The sequence below is a fragment of the Equus caballus genome, chromosome 18 (assembly GCF_041296265.1).
Source record: "Equus caballus isolate H_3958 breed thoroughbred chromosome 18, TB-T2T, whole genome shotgun sequence".
NCBI lineage: Eukaryota > Metazoa > Chordata > Mammalia > Perissodactyla > Equidae > Equus > Equus caballus.
The window spans coordinates 19,238,667-19,256,481 of NC_091701.1; the positions used below are offsets into that span (position 1 = coordinate 19,238,667).

Consider the following 17,815-nt stretch of genomic DNA (forward strand, 5'->3'; position numbering starts at 1 on the left):
AGTGGGCCTGCCCACAGAGCCACAAAGCCCCTCACAACAGTCCTTCCAGAGCTCCACTCCGCACTCCCCCCAGGCACAAGCAACTCCATCCCACGTCATCCTTCAGCCACAACGGAAAACGTGCCCAGGACACTGACAACGCTCAAAGATAATGTCCCGTACCATACAAAACAGGGAAAGGTCTTTATTGGTCAGACACTGTCGCCCGGACGAGCAGCAGTGCTAGAGGTACAGAATGTTGTGTGTTGGGGGAACACTTTTAACGGACTCTATACCTAACGTTACATAAACGGAGAACATCTTGTTCCTTACAGAGGAGGAAGCCATCTCTAACAGACAGTAATGTACCATTACCACTTTAACACAGCATATAGATATATGCATACATGGATAGATTATATAATTATTTATTACAAATAAACTAGTTTCACATCTCTCAAAAATGGATCCTGTTTTTACATGTATGTTCAGGTTCTGAATGTACAAGGGCCATGTGCTTAGTTCGTCCATGCAAAGCTCATACATATATCACTAAGTACTTTAAAAATAGAATGGTCTCCTTTTAGACAAATCTGTCTAGATTTAGGATTAGTAAAACGGTATGAAACTAATGAAATACATGGATAGGAATTAGGAAGTGATACATACTGATGGTTCTGGGTATGTAAAGGGCTGAGGGACAAAAGGATATAGTCTTCCCTTAAAATCTGCCAGGAGATGAGAAACTTGAACCAGGAGGTGGCTGGGGCCACATGGAGTCCAGAGGAGGTGGGTCTGGTCAGTTGCTATCCATTTCAGGCTCGGAGCACCACAAAACAACGTTCTGCCAAGCAGAGATGTTATGCTACCCACAAGGACCTTTTCACTCCAGAAAATAGAAAAGGTCAGTTCCCACTGGAAATGGGGAAACCCGTCTCCCCTCCTGCACACATTGTCCTAAGGTGTTTGACGGGGGCAGTGGAGCAAGGGGGAGCAGTGCAGACCAACCTGCCGGCCAGACCTCATTCCCATGAGCACAAACTTTCCAAAAAAGAAATTGGATGTTCCGTTAAATATTGGCACCATCTGCCTGTGTGGAAACCTCTCATTGTCCTGACAGTCTTCAGGCGGATGCAGAGCTGCTGGCTCTGGCCACCTTCACTCAAACATCTCGTAGTGGCGCGTCTGCCTCACCCTGGGCACCATGTCAATGAGGAGCCTGCAAAGAGGAAACAGACAGGTCACCCCAACACACCCTCCACAGCCCTGGGGTTTGAGCGCTTGGAGAAGCAGCCAGGAGGCACTTTTTTACATGTATATAAGTCACATATCATGAAATCCACCCTTTAAAGTGTATAATTCAGTGGGTTTTAGTATATGCATAGGTTGTACAACCATGATTACCATCTAATTCCAGAACATTCTCATCACCCCAAAAAGAAACCCCATACCCAGCAGCAGTCACTCCACCTCCCCCTGGAAACAACTAATCTATTTTCAATCTCTATGGATTTGCCTATTCTGAATATTTCCTCTAAATGGAATCATTTGAGATGTGGCCTCTCATAACTAGCTTCTTTCATTTGGCAGAATGTTTGAGGTTCCCCCACCTTGTAGCATAGATCAGTACTTCATTCTTTTTATGGCTAAATAACACTCCGCCGTATGTCTCTACCACATTTTACTCATCCATTCATCAGTTAACAGACATTTGGGGTGTTTCTACTTTTTGCCTACCAAGAATAATGCCGCTATGAATGTTCACGTACAAGCTTTTGTGTGGATGCATTTTCATTTCTCTGGAGTATTCACCAAGGAGTGGAATTGCTGGGTCAAATGGTAACTCCACAGGGAACATTTTGAGGAACTACCCAACTGTTTCCAAAGCAGATGCACCATTTCACATTCCCACCAGCAACGGATGAGGGTTCTAATTTCTCCACATCCTCACCAACACTTACTGTCTTTTGATTAGAGCCATCCTAGTGGGAGACAGGAAGCATTTTAACATTTAAAAACTCAGTGCCTTTTACAAACGGTTCTCTCAAAGGCCGACTCCAGCCCGGATGTTGGATATGGAGTCAGCGATGCCTGCGCACCACTTCTTCAGTGTGAGGACCCACAGTGGGCTAGGACCCAAGGCCCAGGGTGGGTTTGTCCTCAGCGTGGCCCTTCTACACTGACAAGTCCCTTTTGTAGAGTTCTCTGAGTGTGGGGGCCCAGCCTCCCTGCTCTCGCTGTAGCATTGCCCACATGTAGCAGGTGGCAGAAGAGGCCTCACCCGTGAGGACCTGCCTGGTGCATCATGAAAACCCCCATTACAGAGAAAGAAAGGGGCACAAATCTTCAGGCACAAAGGGTTACAGGGAGGACCATAGAGCAAACTATAAAAACAGACAGAGAAGTAAAGGAGGCCTTTGTCACTTAAGGCCTAGGCCTCTTGTCAAAGTCCTTGCCTCACTTCTGTGCCAGCCACAAGAATATCTGACTCCTGCTGGGGGCTTTTCCAGTCACCTGACCTCAGCCAGGCCCAGGAAGGTCACAGGTACAAAACGTGACCATCAGGGGTGGGAAGCACAGCCCTCCTGGCCGAGGGGAAGCAAAGATGAAGGCAGGAACTTACTTGACCCCATAGGCAAATATGGTGAGGCCGATCAGCACACCTATGCTGCCATCCAAGTACCAGACCGCCGAGTTATGCTTGAACACTTCCGCACTCAGAAGAATGGAGAAGCCCATCACGCCACCCACGAGGGAGTTAAACCCTGGAGAAGAAGCAAAGAGAGGCTGACAGCAGTGCCAAATTTTCTTAGTGCAAGAAAACTACCCAAATGCCAGGCATACCTCCACGTTCCAGAGCATGTGCTGGAAGGAACGTTGCCCAGAAGTGCTCTAGTGGGTGATAGCTACCACCTGAGGTACCTACATGGCTTGTCAAGTCTCCACTCAAATGTCACCAGAGTCCTCCCTGGATAGAGCCATCACCCCATGGTCAGTCTCCATCCCCTGCCTGGCACTTATGCCTGCATGACATAGCCTGTGTGTGTGGGTATTGGCGATCTTCCCATGCCTACTAGAAGGCAGAGTGTGAGAAGGGGCTTCCATCCCTGTAGAACCCACAGTGTCCAAAACAGTGCCTGGCACACAGGAGACATTCCTGGTGACTCAAATCTGTTGAATGTCTACTGGGCCAAGTCCAGAGCTGGGATTGTCTCAATCCCATGAAGCGAGATTATTATCCCCATTTACCGATGAGAGTACTAGGTTAAGCAGAGTGAGGGTTAATAAATTGACCAAAGTTGTACAAATAGAGAGGGGCAGGGCCGGGGTTCTATCTGAACCCATGTCCTTTCCTTCCAGAGTCTCCTTAAGTCACCTGAGGACTTTCACTCCCCAGGAGGAGAAATACAAAGTCTAGAATTAACCACATGGCTGCAGAAATGGCCGTCGAGATAGAACTGGAGCCAATAGGTATTGATCATCGCTTGCATATGTTACCTCATTTGGTCCCCACAGTTTAGGAGTCACACTTCCATATTACGTGTGAGTCTTCAAAGGCCACACAGGCAAGGAAAGGCTTAGAGTGGCTCCTGGGGTCTCGCTGTGGTGTAAGCCACAAGGCCCTTGCCGCCCTCAGCATAATGGTGGCCCGGAGAGAAGCTCCAGGTCCCTGCTGCCCCCTCGCAGCTGGTCTGTGCACGGCCAGTGACCTCTCCAGCAACAGGCCTGTCCTGGGGCAGCTCTGCCTGCAGAGTAGTGCTGTGCTTTTGAGGAACTCAAAAACATTAACTCTAGGATCAAGCAGGAAAATTGAGATTAAACAACCTTAAATACATTCCCTGGGGGCTGGACACCTTGGGGAGAGGTTCTAAATGAAGAGTACGGAGAGTATGGGATAGAGATGATCAGACCAAAGCCTGGTAAGACCCCTTTCTCAGGATCCAAAGGGCGGACTCCAGCAGGGTGCTCCCCGATAATGGGGACCTGGGCCCACAAGGGCCTCTCTGATCGATATTGCATCACCCCTCTTCCCTTCCCTAGCATCTCCGCCATCTCCCCACTCCAATGCTCAGTGGATGACTCCGCCTCGTATTGCTCAGAGCACATACGTTCAGACAACGAAACCTCATCTTCCCGACATCAAATCCACCCCAACCTGTGCCTGCTGCCCCCACATCCTCAGCTGCTTCTCTGTTATCCCTGCTCCTGTCTAAGACTAACTCCTTCAAACCTGTTCCCCAAAGGGCTTTGTTCTTGAAATTCGCCCTCTCGTGGATCCTTCCCGTGGGGAGAAATCTTACTATCACCCACCTCAAACTCCTTCCTTGACTCCACGCTACCCCCACCACAACCCCATTCACTATCGCCCTTCACGAAACTCCTTCAAGAGTTGTCCACCCCGGCTGACTCCACATCCATCCCTCCTCCCCACTGCCCTCCCTGAGGTCATCGAAGACTCCATGCTGACACACGCCAAGGTTAATTCCTGGTCCTCATCTTACGTCCGTCTTCCTGGGAACTCTTCTTTGGCCTTCCCTGACACTGCTGGCTCTCCTCTTTCCACTCCAGCTATTCTTTCTCAGTCTCCTCTGCTAGATCCTCCTCTCTTCCCCATCTGAGTGCCCAGCTCAGCCCTCTGAACTCTCTTCTATCTACATTCTCCTCCTTGGTTATCGCCTCCAATCCCATAAGCCAGTGTCTCCCAACTTCCTCTCTTTTGTCCTGACCTCTCCCCTCAGCTGCAGACTCATTCATATAAGCATCTCAAACTGAACATGTTCAAAATAAAAATCTCCATTTCTGCCCCCAAATACCTCACCCTCTAGCCAGCTTCTCTGTAAATGGTGCCACTGTCCACCCAGCTGCCGGTGCTAAAAATCTAGGAGCCCATTCTTGACTTCTCTCATACCCCAAATCCAATCAATCGCCAGTCTAACCAATCCATCAAGTAGTGCTTGCCAACTGTTACCTCCAAAACTCATTCTCAGCCTCTCACCCCCGCCCCCGCCCCACCCTGGCTCAAGCCACCCCATCCCCTGCCTGCACCCCTGCAACAGCCTCTTCAACACCTCCCCTGCTTCCCCTCCTGTCCACATCTCCCTCCACCACAATCCACTCCTCTCACAGCAGCCAGAAAGCCAGAGCGACCTTGGTAAGCGGACAGCAACCAAAACCCTCCAAAAGAATAGCCGCCCAGTTTTGAATCAAACTCTTCACGGCTGACAAGACCTGATGTGATCAGCCCTCCTGCCCCTCCCACATCGTGGCCATGGCTCCCTTCCTCGTTCACTGTGCTCTGGTCACAACACCTACAACAGCCAACCCTGGCCTCCCCACTTTGGGCTCACCACCCGTCAGCCCACACCCCTCCTCCTGGGGTCTCCCATCGCTGCCACGTTCCCAGCCTGAATTCTGACACCCTCAGAGAACCTAAGGCGCTTCCTCTTTACCTCGGCCACACCCTCCAACCTTCTCGTCCTTACTGCTGCTTTGTTTTTCTCCATAGCTCTTCACTTCATAACACGGTTATGTTTACCATTTTTCTTTTCACAACCATCTCTTTGCCACTAGAACATAGGCTTAAGGACAGAGATTTTGCCTCTTCTTGCCGTATTCCAAGTCCCAGGACAGGGGATGGCACTTCTCTGGCTCAACTGATTGCTGCATTGATTCATGAATGAGCAGATGGAGAGGAAGGCATGGGTCATGGCCTCACCGGTGCTAAGAGGGCTCCCACTCTGCAGCAGCAGCCAGGCGGAGCTGTCCTGAGAGAGAGGAAGCCAGTGCCCGTGCCCAGGCTCTGGTGGGGCCTGTGGCTAGAGCTCTGGGGAGACTGCCAGCAAGAGGGGGTTTGGAGCCTGGCCCAGGGTTCACTCCTGAACTGCAGGGTGTGGCCTGGGGCTCCCTGGAAAGTCAACCTCCACACTCCCTTCTGAGGCTCTTTGTAAGGTTCACCCCTGATGGACCCTTCCAACCCAATTTCACGAGCTTCAAGGTGACAAGAAGGGACTAGGAAAGGCAAACTCCCCAGTCTTCCTCCCACTCGGAGGCCGCATCCTCCAGAAGCCAGCCCAGGGAACTGTGTTGAGAGAGAAGCCAGGACTTGCTGGGAGCCTGGGGCTCGTGAGGGCTTTTCTAGGTAGGGTGCCTACCTGCCCACCACCCCCAGTGAGCACCTCCACCCATTACCCACTGGGGCCCCCTCTGCAGGACAGCCAGCCTGATGGAGAGCTTTCTGTAGATGCCCTGAGAGAGCGAGAGTGGGGCGGAGGTGCGGACTTTAGCTCCACCTGAGATGTGCCTCACCAAGTCCTGAGGCCACTTCTCCAAGTCTTCCACCTCTGACCATGGAGGCGAGGGACAGGTGGGCCCGCTCCCTGGGCAGCCTCCTGGCTTCCCCTTCTCAGGGTGGCCCAGAGCCAAGGCTGCAGGCTGGGCCCCCGGGGAGTTTGTTTCTGTGGCTTCTCCACGCTCACTCACCTCTGGACAATGAAGAAACCTGCCCAGCATCCTTTCAGCCTCTGCTCTCCATGCAGTTCATGTAGCTGACTCTCCTAAGCCCACATGTTTTAAAAGCACAATGGCCCACCTGCAGCCTTTTGTCGCCACAATGGAAAGCTCTGAGCCAGTTGGGTCCTTCCCAGCCCCTTGCATACAGAGCATATTGGGACTTCCTCCCTCTCCGACCCGCCCATGGGTTGTGGCCTCTGCATATCACACCCTCAATTCTGCCTCCACATCTCCCAAAGCAGGGGGGCAGCAGGGCCACTCTGAGAAGGGGAGGCTGATTTCCCTCCCGACTTCTCTACATCAAGGTCATCCCTCCCCTCTCCTGTTACGAGAGGCTGGTGTTTACCCTCTTGCCTCTGGTTGTCCCTGGAATCTTTTAACAGGTGGAATCAGACGAGTCTTCAAAAAACAAATCTCTGCAGCCATCGTTTCTCAGAAGGCCACGAAAAGCATCAGCAGAGGCCACAACATTGTCACTGGCTCCCTGGGCTCATCGAGCATTCTCAAAGTTGGGAGAATTTTGTTTTGGGGTGGCTAGAGGAAAGGGAGAGACAAGGAGGAGATGGGCGCTGCCCCAGGACAGACTGGAATCCTTCACTCCCCTCTGTACATCTTGGTCACGGCACAAGTGGGCCCCGGGAGCCCTCAGAGAATCCGGTGGAGCTCAGAAAGGCTGCAGAGAGCATGTGAGGTTCCCCAGATCGCCACTAGATGTCCACTCAGCTCCACCAAGTCACTCCACTCTGCAAGCTGAGGACAGCCCAGCCTCTGATATCTGACAGCAGGGCCCACCCATGCGTGCTCCCACCCATGTGTGCTCCCGAGAGTTCACAGCTGATTTGCAGTGTGTTCACATTCCAGGAGGAGCCTCTGACCTGCTTAGCTCCACTCACCCTTGGTTATGACAGAGCCTGACTCACTTCAGCCTCACCTGTAAACCTGCATGAGAACGCTGGAAGGAGCATGCAGGGACAGGGGCTTGGTGCCTTTCTGCCCTGCCACATCCTTCGTAACCTGAGAGCCTTCCCAGCCGCAGCCATTCCACACTCAAGACCCTGAGCTCACAGCCCTGCCCACCAGACCACCCTTCTTCTCACACAGCACACAAGGCCTTATGGGTCACTCACCTCTGGGGAGTTGTCCTCACCCCACACAGGCCCACAAGCTTGTTCCTGTCCCCTCAGTTAAAACCAGAGCTGTTGCAAGGAATAAATGCTGTCATCAGTTTAAGAACACAAAATAATGCCTGAGGCTATCTTGATCAGAGGCTCCACTAGTCTTGCCTTAATAACAGATAAGAGTCTGTATAATTAAGCAAATTAATTTTATGCAGAAAATTCTGATTCAAAGTTTTTCACGTGCTTGAAAACCCTCAGAGACTCTTAGTGAGTACAGCCTGCCCGGGGCCCCTCAACTCAGAGAGGTTTCCAGCCCCCCGGCGGGCAGCACTGGAGCCGGGCTCCTGGCCCGAGTTCAGAGCTCTCTCCAGGTACTTTCCACACTCTCCCTCTGTCTGATTTGTAGTATCAACTTGCTCTACAAAATCACTTTACCTTAAATAATGCAGAGCCATCTTCAGCCTAGTCCTAGCAGCAACGATTGCATGTAGACTAAATAGCCAAAGACACAAAACCAAATTCGACAAGATTTTTACTGCGCTGCATGGCACAGAGTGGGGAGGTCTGGAATTTACCCACCTCCTGCTGCCCCCCTTTCCCTGAAGACCTTCTTCCTGGCTGTAAGGACACAACCCAGCAAGACAAAGGCTCTGGTGGAGTCAGCCCAACCCAGTTCACACACAGCTCGAGCCTGGGAAGCAGCCACCTCCCCACTGACGGGGGAGGCCTGCCCTCCCTCCCTGCACCAGAAGCCGTTTGCTGGACTTGCTTCCTGCTTGGAGAGAAAGTGCCTGGCCTGTCCACTGCCCTGGCCAGACCCTGAGAGGGGCATGCCCAGCATAGTGGCCACAGCGGATGCACTCCAGAGCCAGCCCCTCAGAAAACCCTCAATATTAGTGATAGGCATGGTCTGGAATCCCATCCTGCCCCCTACCTCCAAATGGAGGGAAGAACTGAGAGGAGATAATTACAGATGGTTCCCTAGTTCTGCTCATCAAGGAAGGAGTGAAACTGGGATCCCAGACAATACAATCAGCAGGAGGCTGGAATTACTGCCCCAGATTTTGCTGACACTCCCACCAAGCGACTGCAGAGCACACGGACCCCCCACCTGCCCTGGGGCCCCTTATGGGGAACAGGCTTAGGGATGGGGGTGCTGCCTCGGCTCTTTGCAGTGGTGCTGTCTTTCTGTCTGTGTCTGTCTGTCTCTCTCTCACCAACCCCCATGGCCAATGCATCCCCAAGCCCTGCCCATTTTATTAATATCGCCAACATTTCCTCAAATCCCCTACATCCTCACCCCTCGGCCCTCACCACCGGCCATACCACCGCCTTCCCCTCAGCTCCCCAAGACCTCTCCCCACGTCAGCCCTTGTTCCTTCCACTCTGTTCCACCTTTACGGCCAAGGGGCTCATTAGAAAACATCCATCACATTACCTCATTTGTTTAAATATTTGGCAAAATATCCAAAATCCTACCCTTCACCTAACATCCTTCATGACCTGCCCTTGCCCACCGTCGGGGCCCCTGATTCTGCGTGCCCCCTTCCTCACGCGCCCCCGCAGATGCCCCAGGTTCTCTCCCACAATTCCCTCTGCCTGAGAGCCTTCTTCCCCACTTTCCACCTGTTTGTGGAACAATTTTCACTGAAACCATCCACTTCCATTTTAATGACCCCTCCCTGGTTCAAGAGCATGATGGAAATACTGCTTACGCGTGTGGACAGTTTTGTGTGTGAAAATCACAAAGTCAGAAGTTATTTCATTAGAAAAAACAGACTCATCTTCTCTGTACACCAAGTAAAATGGCGAGAAGTTAGAAGAACAGTGAAGCCTAAAAGAAACTTGGTATCTGGAATATCTGTAAGACGTTCAGTAGAACCACCAGTCAAGGCATAGGGCCCACTGCTCTGAGAAGGGGGTCGAGCCCCATGGTCACGGGTGGGGAGGGGGACACAGCCTCCTGCCTGAGGGCCTGAAGGGAGGCACGCGGGGGAGGGAGGTGTCTGACTGCTGGGTGCACACTCAGGCTTCCACAGGGCACTTCCTGTGTCTGGACTGGGGTCACCTGAACAGATACAACGCCAGTACTCTGAGAGGCTTTGTGACTTAAGGGTCCAACTCGGATCTGAGAGAGGAACCCCAGAGTTCTGACCACTGGGAGCCTAGAAAACTGTGCTGACCGGTGCAGCCCCCGACCCAGGCCTGCCTTCCCCATTCTGCATGTTGCTGATAAAGAGACACAGAGAGAGGGGCACAGAACACACCGCAGGGGAAGCCAAATCCAGCCAGGCCTCTGCTCTGCTCAGGCCTAACGGGCCCAGGCAGAGCTGTGTCCCTCAGAGCAGCATGAAAGAACCTCGAAGGTGGCTGGAACACCCACCTCTAAACCCCTGGTTAAGGCGGACGCGGCTCTCAGCACAAGCACCCCTGCGCCGCTCACCCCTAAGGAAAGGAGGACCCCACAGCCAAAGGAGGTATTTTCTTTTCAGACGAAAAAGCAGCAGACCAGAAAAATCACAGGATTGAACATTTCTCCCCAAATTCTGGGTCTGACCCAGAGAGGAAAGGGCACCGAGATGGGCCAGGGTCTCGTGGGACAATTAGGGTCAGACTGCAAACTGCCCATGAATCCATTGTCTCAGTGGGTGACAGAGACCTCAGGAGATGTGGGCAGGCTGTGCCCTCAGGCGGGCCTGCATCGTTCCCATGGGACAGAACCGCAAGGTCTTCAGGTCCGGCTCTGATAGACAGAGCGATCCATATATGTCAGAGGGGTGATGTAACTCAGTTGCAACCCCACTCTCGGGGACCAGGCAGGACTGTTCACACCAACAGGACAGACACCTGAGAGGGGTAATTCTGACTCTGCCTTAGGAGCTGTTTCCCCAGCTAACATGGCACCACCCACAGCACCAGGCACAAGAGAATTCTGTAACCCCCCAGTCCAGTGTGACTGCAGCATCAGGATCTAATTCCAGCAAACCAGACCTGAGGTCAGCTGAATCCCAACTGCACTCGGCCTGATGGAGGAAAGCAGCCTCAGGGCTTCATCTGGAGCTGGAGGAGCCGGGCTGGGCCGCCTGGGACACACAGGGGCCTTCACGCCGCTTGAAAGCAGAGCAGGGAACAGGACGGCTCAACCCCGGCAGCCACTCCGCCTCCTCTCTTAAACAGCTGCAACTGTTTAAAAAGTTTTCGTTTCATCTGGGCAAATGGGCTCTGCAGCCCAGGGAGAGAGGCGGCATCTCGCAGGGGTGGAAGCAAAGAGTGAGCCCTAGAAACGCTCACTAGAGGAAGGATTCTGAGAGCTGTTGGTCGAAACGGCATATAGGAGCACTGCACACTGCAGGGTCCACCTTCCCTGGTGGCAGTGTGTCCTGAGGACTGGCCACGGAGGCAGCAGCAAACCTCAGTGTGCACCGTGGACTGGGCGCTGGTGTAAAATGACTTCCTGGGCCCCACCTCACACTCCAGAATCAGAATCTTCAGTGGGGAGGCCCAGGAATCTGTGTGTTTAACACACACCACAAGCAGTTGTGATGCTGCCAGTGGTAGTGGTCAACAGACTAGCATGTGGGGTCCCTTGGTTTTGTAGTCAGCCTATCAGATCATATAACCCCAACTTCTTCAGGACTGTTCAAAGGAACCCACCCATATACATACACACAGGCGATGCTACTCCAGGGCAGTGCAGTCGAAAAGCTGGCAACCTCACTGTGACTCCCTGCCCACCTGCCCCGCTCCACACACAGCAGGGCATCAGGACGAGGAGTCAAAGCCCGCACGTGTCACCATGCTTTGTCACCTGGGAGAGAAGAGCCCTCTGCACTGCCACCCGCCCCGTCCACAACAGAACAGCAGCCACCCACACACATCTGCATTGAGGTATTTCACATAGGCGAGAACCTTCAGAGTTTAGGGGGTAAAGTGGTTCGTTTCTTAAAAAAGAAATGCAACAATTTCTGCTCTATTTTGTGCAGACACACCCACCAACCCACAAGTTTTCACCCTTTGACCTCCCATCCCACAGTACGGGGGCTCACCGCTCTACTCCTGATCCCCTGCACACACTCAGGAATGAAGACAAAGAAAATGAGCAGCCGACAGTGTTTGTCAAGTTTCTTGTCCCCTTGCCAGCACTAGTTGGCGGCGGTCCTACTTTCACACACCCTCCTCTGTCATTGCAAAGGCCACGCAGGAGCTCCTCCTGACCCATGGGGACACTTCTACCTGGTTTGGGTTTTAAGCAGAGAACACATGGATCCTTTGCCCAGTGAAGCCCTGGTAACTGCAGCTTAACTGCCAGGTGAGCATCTCACCAACTGGAGGGGAAAATGAGCATGGAGAATTCACAAAGGAAACTGATAGAACCCAGAAAAGACCTTTACTTCTTACGCAACGCACATGAAAGCCAAGACTCCAGGAGGTCCTTTGTGATTCATGATTAAGAGGCTGGGAGCCCCAATACACCCTGTTAAGAGCTCAGAGTGGAGGTGATGCATGAAGAGTTTATTAAATTCCCAGGTACAGGACTTCTGCCCTGATTTGGGAACGCTGAGAATCATTTAGCAGCCTGCAGAGAGGAGGACAGTGAGGAAAGGATTCCAGATTGTTGAGCTCTTCTGCAAGACAAGCAACTAAAAGTGACCCAAACAGCATCTTCCCTCATTGGGAGCTCAGCCCCCAGAGATCAGGCACCCTGGCCTTACTCACCATCTGTTATGAGTGCTCTGCTGGTCAGAACCTTCCCCAGCATAAACTTCAACACGGCCAGGATGCTGCAAAGGATCCCACTTAAAATGGAGACGCTGAACAGGAAGTCATCCTAGAAGAGAAAATTTCGGATTTCAATAGTTCACCTCCTGCTAGAGCGGATCATCTGCAAACCACTTGCCTTAAAAACCAGCTTTGTTCCCAGAACAAATAATCAGCTGGGTATGCTGCCACCAGGTGGGAGTATACTGCTTGTTTTCATACCTCAGTTACCTGTGTCGCTGAGAATTGGAAAAGAGGATCAAAACCAGATAATCCAGATTTATATTTCCTTAGAAACCCATTAAGTATTTCTTTTCCTGTGGGAGATTCTCCTTGTCACTATTCTGCTGAAATGATTGGCAATCATTGATCAATAACAGAGTTGGTCAGAATGCTAAAAACAGTGCCTTCTACGTAGTGTTTTTCCACAGATAATTCGAAAAGCAGCTGATTAAGAATTATGGACCACGTAAGTACACCACTGACCTAAGAACAGGTGAACACAGAGCCAACTGAATTTGCCACAGGGTCAATTATGGCTGAAACTATATATAACCATATTTTTTCCTTAAATTCACACAAGGCAATTGGAAGTTCAAATATATAGAGACTTCAAGGTGGGAAAAAGGTGTCTAAAAATAGTCTGCTATTGATGTTATCTTTGCACTTCCTGTAAGCTGTTACCTTACCTTTGCAAGCAAATGATTGAGTCACATATGCAAAGACGAGCGCCACTATCTCACAACAGCAGGGCCCAGTGAGCTCCTCAGCCTGGAGCTCCCATGCATCACCCCTGTGGGACACAGCCTTCAGATTCTCCTAGATTAAAATGCGACTGCCAGCAGAAATCTGATAAAGCATCATATCTACCCAAAGAAATAGGATTCCTCAAGTACTTTATTATTCAAATTCACTAACCTGGTGCCAGAAAGCTGGTGGAGGAAAGACAGTCTATTTCCTTGGGTTCAAAACTGAACAAAGTCATTTGAAAAATCACCTCCCGGGAAACAGGACATCTGCATAAGCATCAAAGCGTCTCCCCCCAGTACTGGTCAATGGTGGCTAGTTTTAACATATGTTCCCAAATCCTTTGCTACTCCTTCCTCCAGGAGGCACAGCTTAGTTCCCTCTTCCGTTGACTTTGGCCTAGACTCGTGACTGGTGTCTAACAAATACGCCGTAGAAAGGGAAAAATAGTAACTTTGAAGTGGAAAAAGCTGGCGAGCGATCTTAGCCAAGTGATCAAGATTAACATGACCATTAATAAGTGATGCTGACATCATATACCTCCTGCCATGATGTGACGTGATGAGAAGAGCATGTCTTGGTGTTCCACCCAAAACCCATAACCTCAGCTGAATCGCGAAAACACATCAAACAAACCCGTTTTGGGAGACAGTCCACAAAATACCTGAGCACTACTTTTCCCACATGTCAAGGTCCTGAAGGACCAGGAATGACTGAGAAACTGTCAAATTGGAGATAAGGAGACACGAAAACTAGAAGCAATATGGTGGCCTGGACTGGATCCTGGAACAGAAAAAGGTCATCAAGTGGAAAAGCTGGAGAAATCAGAATAGAGTCTGGAATTTAGTTAATATGTAATCGCATAGTTTGGGTAAATGTAGCCTGGTTATCTTCGTGAGATGTTAACACTGGGGGAGGCTGAATGAAGGGTACACAGGAATACTCTGTAACGTCTTCATAACTCTTTTATAAATCTAAAATTATTTCAAATTTTAAAGTTTTTTTTTAAATAATCACCTCACTAAAGTTTCACCTCTTCAAATTATCGATAAGGACTGTGCCAAACCTGGTCTCTTGGCAGATCCCAAGTCCCTGTTGTGCATGAGGTTACACAGCAGGGGCCACAGTGGGTGGGGCTGGGGTGGGGAAAGACCCCCAAATCAAAATTCCCTTTGTGCAGGGACTCAATCTAATTATGGGAGATGGCACCCACAGGAAATAGTGAGCATGATTAAGGAATCGCATATCAACATAGACCCAGCCGCTGATGGCATTCAGAAAGCCCAAGTTGGGAGACAGATTTTAAGGCTCCAAATTGGGAGGCTGAATTCATACTTTGCTCACCGCATGCCTGAAGCCTTTCTGGCTCCATTCAATCTCTCTGTTTGCAAAGCCCTCATCCCTAAATTTCCAGAGGTGGAAAAAGCCTGTGTTCACCCCATCTAGGCCCCATCTAGGTTAGGGGGACCCCTCACCTCCAGATACATCTCGAGAAGAGCCACGGTGGCTTTGCTGGTCCTCTCCTGGGTCTGCTAATCCAGGGGGCCCACCGTTGAATGGGGGGTTGCCTGCTGAAGAGCTATGACGTGCCAGCAGACCTTTGCTCAAATCTAGACTCCATCACTTACTGGGGAAACAAACCCAAGCTCTCACATCTCAATCCTGTCTTCCATAAAGGGCAGCGTGGTACCTACAGCCCCTGGCAAGTGGCTGATGTGCAGTAAAAGGCAGCAATTGTTCTTAAAGGGACCAAACACGTGATCCGTGCACTAACATTATCCATGCCACACTAGATGCTAATGGTGAGCCCCAGACAAAGTATGGCAAGCATTCCTATAAAAGAAACATAGGGAATTGACTACCTAGAAAAAAGTATGCATGGTGAAATGTAAAGAAATGTAAGAGAAGCTATGATTGGGATCCACAGTAGCTTATCAGCAGGAAGGTTTTTGGACCCACCCTTCACCTTAGAAGCTTCATCTTGGCGAAGGTTTCCATGGACTGAGTGGCTCTGAGGTCCACTTCCTGGAGGAACAGGGGGGTAGAGTTATGATATAATAAAGTAGAAGCAGTGTAGTAGCTAAAGACACTAAAGCAGAAGCCTTACTTAATAACTGAGTGACGCTGGGCAAGTCACTGAATCTCCCTCCATCTCTTCCTCCATTTCCACATCTGTAAAATGGAAAAAAGAATAGAGCTACCACCCTTGGTGGCTGTGTACTGTGTCCACAGCGATCAACAGGAACTACATTTCCCAGAATTCCCTTCCTAAGTGGTTGTGAGTCACACTTGACCACCAGGGACATCTGGGTGATATTTGGAAGACAGAAGTGAAGTGGCCCCTAGGCCCTGAAGGCAGTTGGAGGGCAGCAGGTGCTGCTGCCGCCCATGGATGTGTTGCTGGTCCACTGGCTCACCTTAGTGGAGGGGAAGGGCAGCAGCCAGGCCCACAGCTCCTCTGAGTCCCGAGCCAGGCGTGTATACAGCTTCATGGCAAAAGGCTTCTGCTGCAGGTCACCTGTGTCATCAAGGTGCAGTTCTGGTCCATCTTCATGCACCAGGTTGTCCTTGCTCTGCTTCACTCTCTGCCCATCCTTCCTTCCTGCCAGGCGGCCCTGCTGACTTCAGGCCCGGACTCTGGGGCAGAAGTCTGACAGGGCTTCTTCGGCAGCCCCCACTGTCCTGTAAGGTCTCATGCCTGCAACAAAGCCCTATTCCGTGCCCCTTGGAGTGGCTCCCTCCTCTGCTTGAATCTGACATACTGCTCCCTAAGGATGTTTCAAAAGGCTTAGACAGTGCCTGGCATACAGTAAATGGAAAAGCCAATAGGCAAAACCAGGTTTTTCCTGTCCGTGGATTATTTCTACCAACCACCCTCTGCTCCCCGGATCAGCTCTGAAGGAGCAACTGCCTTCCTGAAGTCTGGCAGCGCAGACATCGCGGCCATCCTGAAGCCTCACCCAGAGCTAGAAGGTGCTCCTCACTACTGCTGCACTCATCTGCTTCAGAAAAAAGTAAACCCTGCAAAAGAACCCACGGAGGACCCGGGACGGCCCAGACCTGCCAAACCCCCTCTCCCCAAACCAGCTTTCAGCATCCTAGAAGTTCTCTGTGATTTCCCACCCAGAGCCCACCTGGCTCTCCTCTCCTCACACAGCCACCAAGTCTATTGTTAGCATGAGCGTAACATCAGAGATGTAGTCATCAACCTGCTCAAGACATCAGTCCCTGCCACGGACTGGGGGCTTTTTAGGGGGACATAAATGTCCCATGTTGAAGCCCTAACCCCCAATGTGATGGTACTTGGAGATGAGGCCTTTGGGAGGTGATTAGGGTTAGATGGGGTCATGCAGATGGGCCCTCATGATGGGACTAGGGCCCTTATAAGAGAGATTTCTCACTCTCTCTCCACCCACACACGCTGAAGACAGGCCAGGTGAGGTCAGAGGGAGAAGGCAGCTGTCTGTCCCCCAACGAGAGATCCCTGACCAGACACTAACCCTGCCAGCACCTCGGTCTTGGAGTTCCAGTCTCCAGAACGAGGAGAAATAAATTCCCGTTGTTTAAGCCACCCAGTGTATGGCATTTTGTTATGGCAGCCCGAGCTTAGACAGTCCTGAGCGAAATAAGAGAAGGAGTTTCTGAGAGGATTCCTTCCCAAGTCAGGAAGCCAGAGCAGACGCGGCTAACGATGAGAAACCGCAACCTGAGGAGGTCGGCACCCCCGCGGACTTCTTTCAAAGTGCGGCCACAGCGATTGGGTCTCCCTCAACTCTCACAGTCTAGTCAAGCGGGCATCCGACAGACGGAGGAACAGGCACACAGAGGCTAAGGGACTTGTCCAGGGTCACTCAGCTAGGGGCAGGATCTGAATTTGTTCCCAGCTGTAAATTAGGCAAGGACGCCTCATCCATAGCTTCGTAAACATCTCTCGTTACTGAAACATGGACTCTGTAAGAACAGAGGGACCACTATTTCCTAGTTAGCTATCAGTTTCCACTGTTACCAGCAGTGGCCCTATGATTTCTCACAGCTGAATCATTACTGAATGGATAGACGATCAGGACAAAAAGATTCAAGAAAACTAGCCACTCACTCAGAAGACAAGGGTAAATGTAGTAAAGGTTAATGCTACATGAATTATGTCTGTGCTGGCAAGCTTCTTTACGATCTTGTAGTGTGAAGGCCTTTTATAACTGTCTCAAAGCCATAAACAATCAATAGACTTGACCATGTGAAAATTAAAACATGTGCAGGGGAGAGGTTATATACAAACTAGGAAAGATATTATCACAAAGGGCTAATCTCCCTAATACATAAAGAACTCCTAGAAACCTATAAGAAAAAAACAAAAAACGAATAGAAAATAGGGACAGGACACAGGCAAAAGACAATTAGAAAATGAAAATGCATTGTAAACATAGGAAACATGCTTAAACTCATTCATAAAAGAAACAACCACCAAAACTACGCTGAGGTATCATTTTTCACCTAACCAAAAGTATTATTAAAAACTTTTGCTCCTTGAAAGACACTACTAAGAAAATGAAGGAAAGTCATAGTCTGGGAAAAAAAATGCTTGCAAACATATATGTTCAGGGACTTGTATTCAGAATATATTAAGAATTTCTACAACTCAGTAAGAAGAAAACAGATGATTTAATTTAAAAAAATGAGCAAAGTATTTGAACACACACTTCACC

At 50.5% G+C, this 17,815-nt stretch overlaps 1 protein-coding gene across 1 annotated transcript in view; it reads right to left on the reverse strand.

Annotated features, from left to right (window-relative positions):
* Positions 1–159: 159 nt before the first annotated feature.
* Positions 160–17,815, reverse strand: part of TMEM163 (transmembrane protein 163) — a 234,244-nt gene continuing 216,588 nt past the window's right edge. The window contains exons 6-8 of the mRNA XM_023622824.2: positions 12,324–12,435; positions 2,603–2,744; positions 160–1,198 (exon numbers count right to left, since the gene is read on the reverse strand). Coding sequence (XP_023478592.1) covers positions 1,138–1,198; positions 2,603–2,744; positions 12,324–12,435 — 315 coding nt within the window. The 3' untranslated portion in view covers positions 160–1,137. The remainder of the gene's footprint in view (positions 1,199–2,602; positions 2,745–12,323; positions 12,436–17,815) is intronic.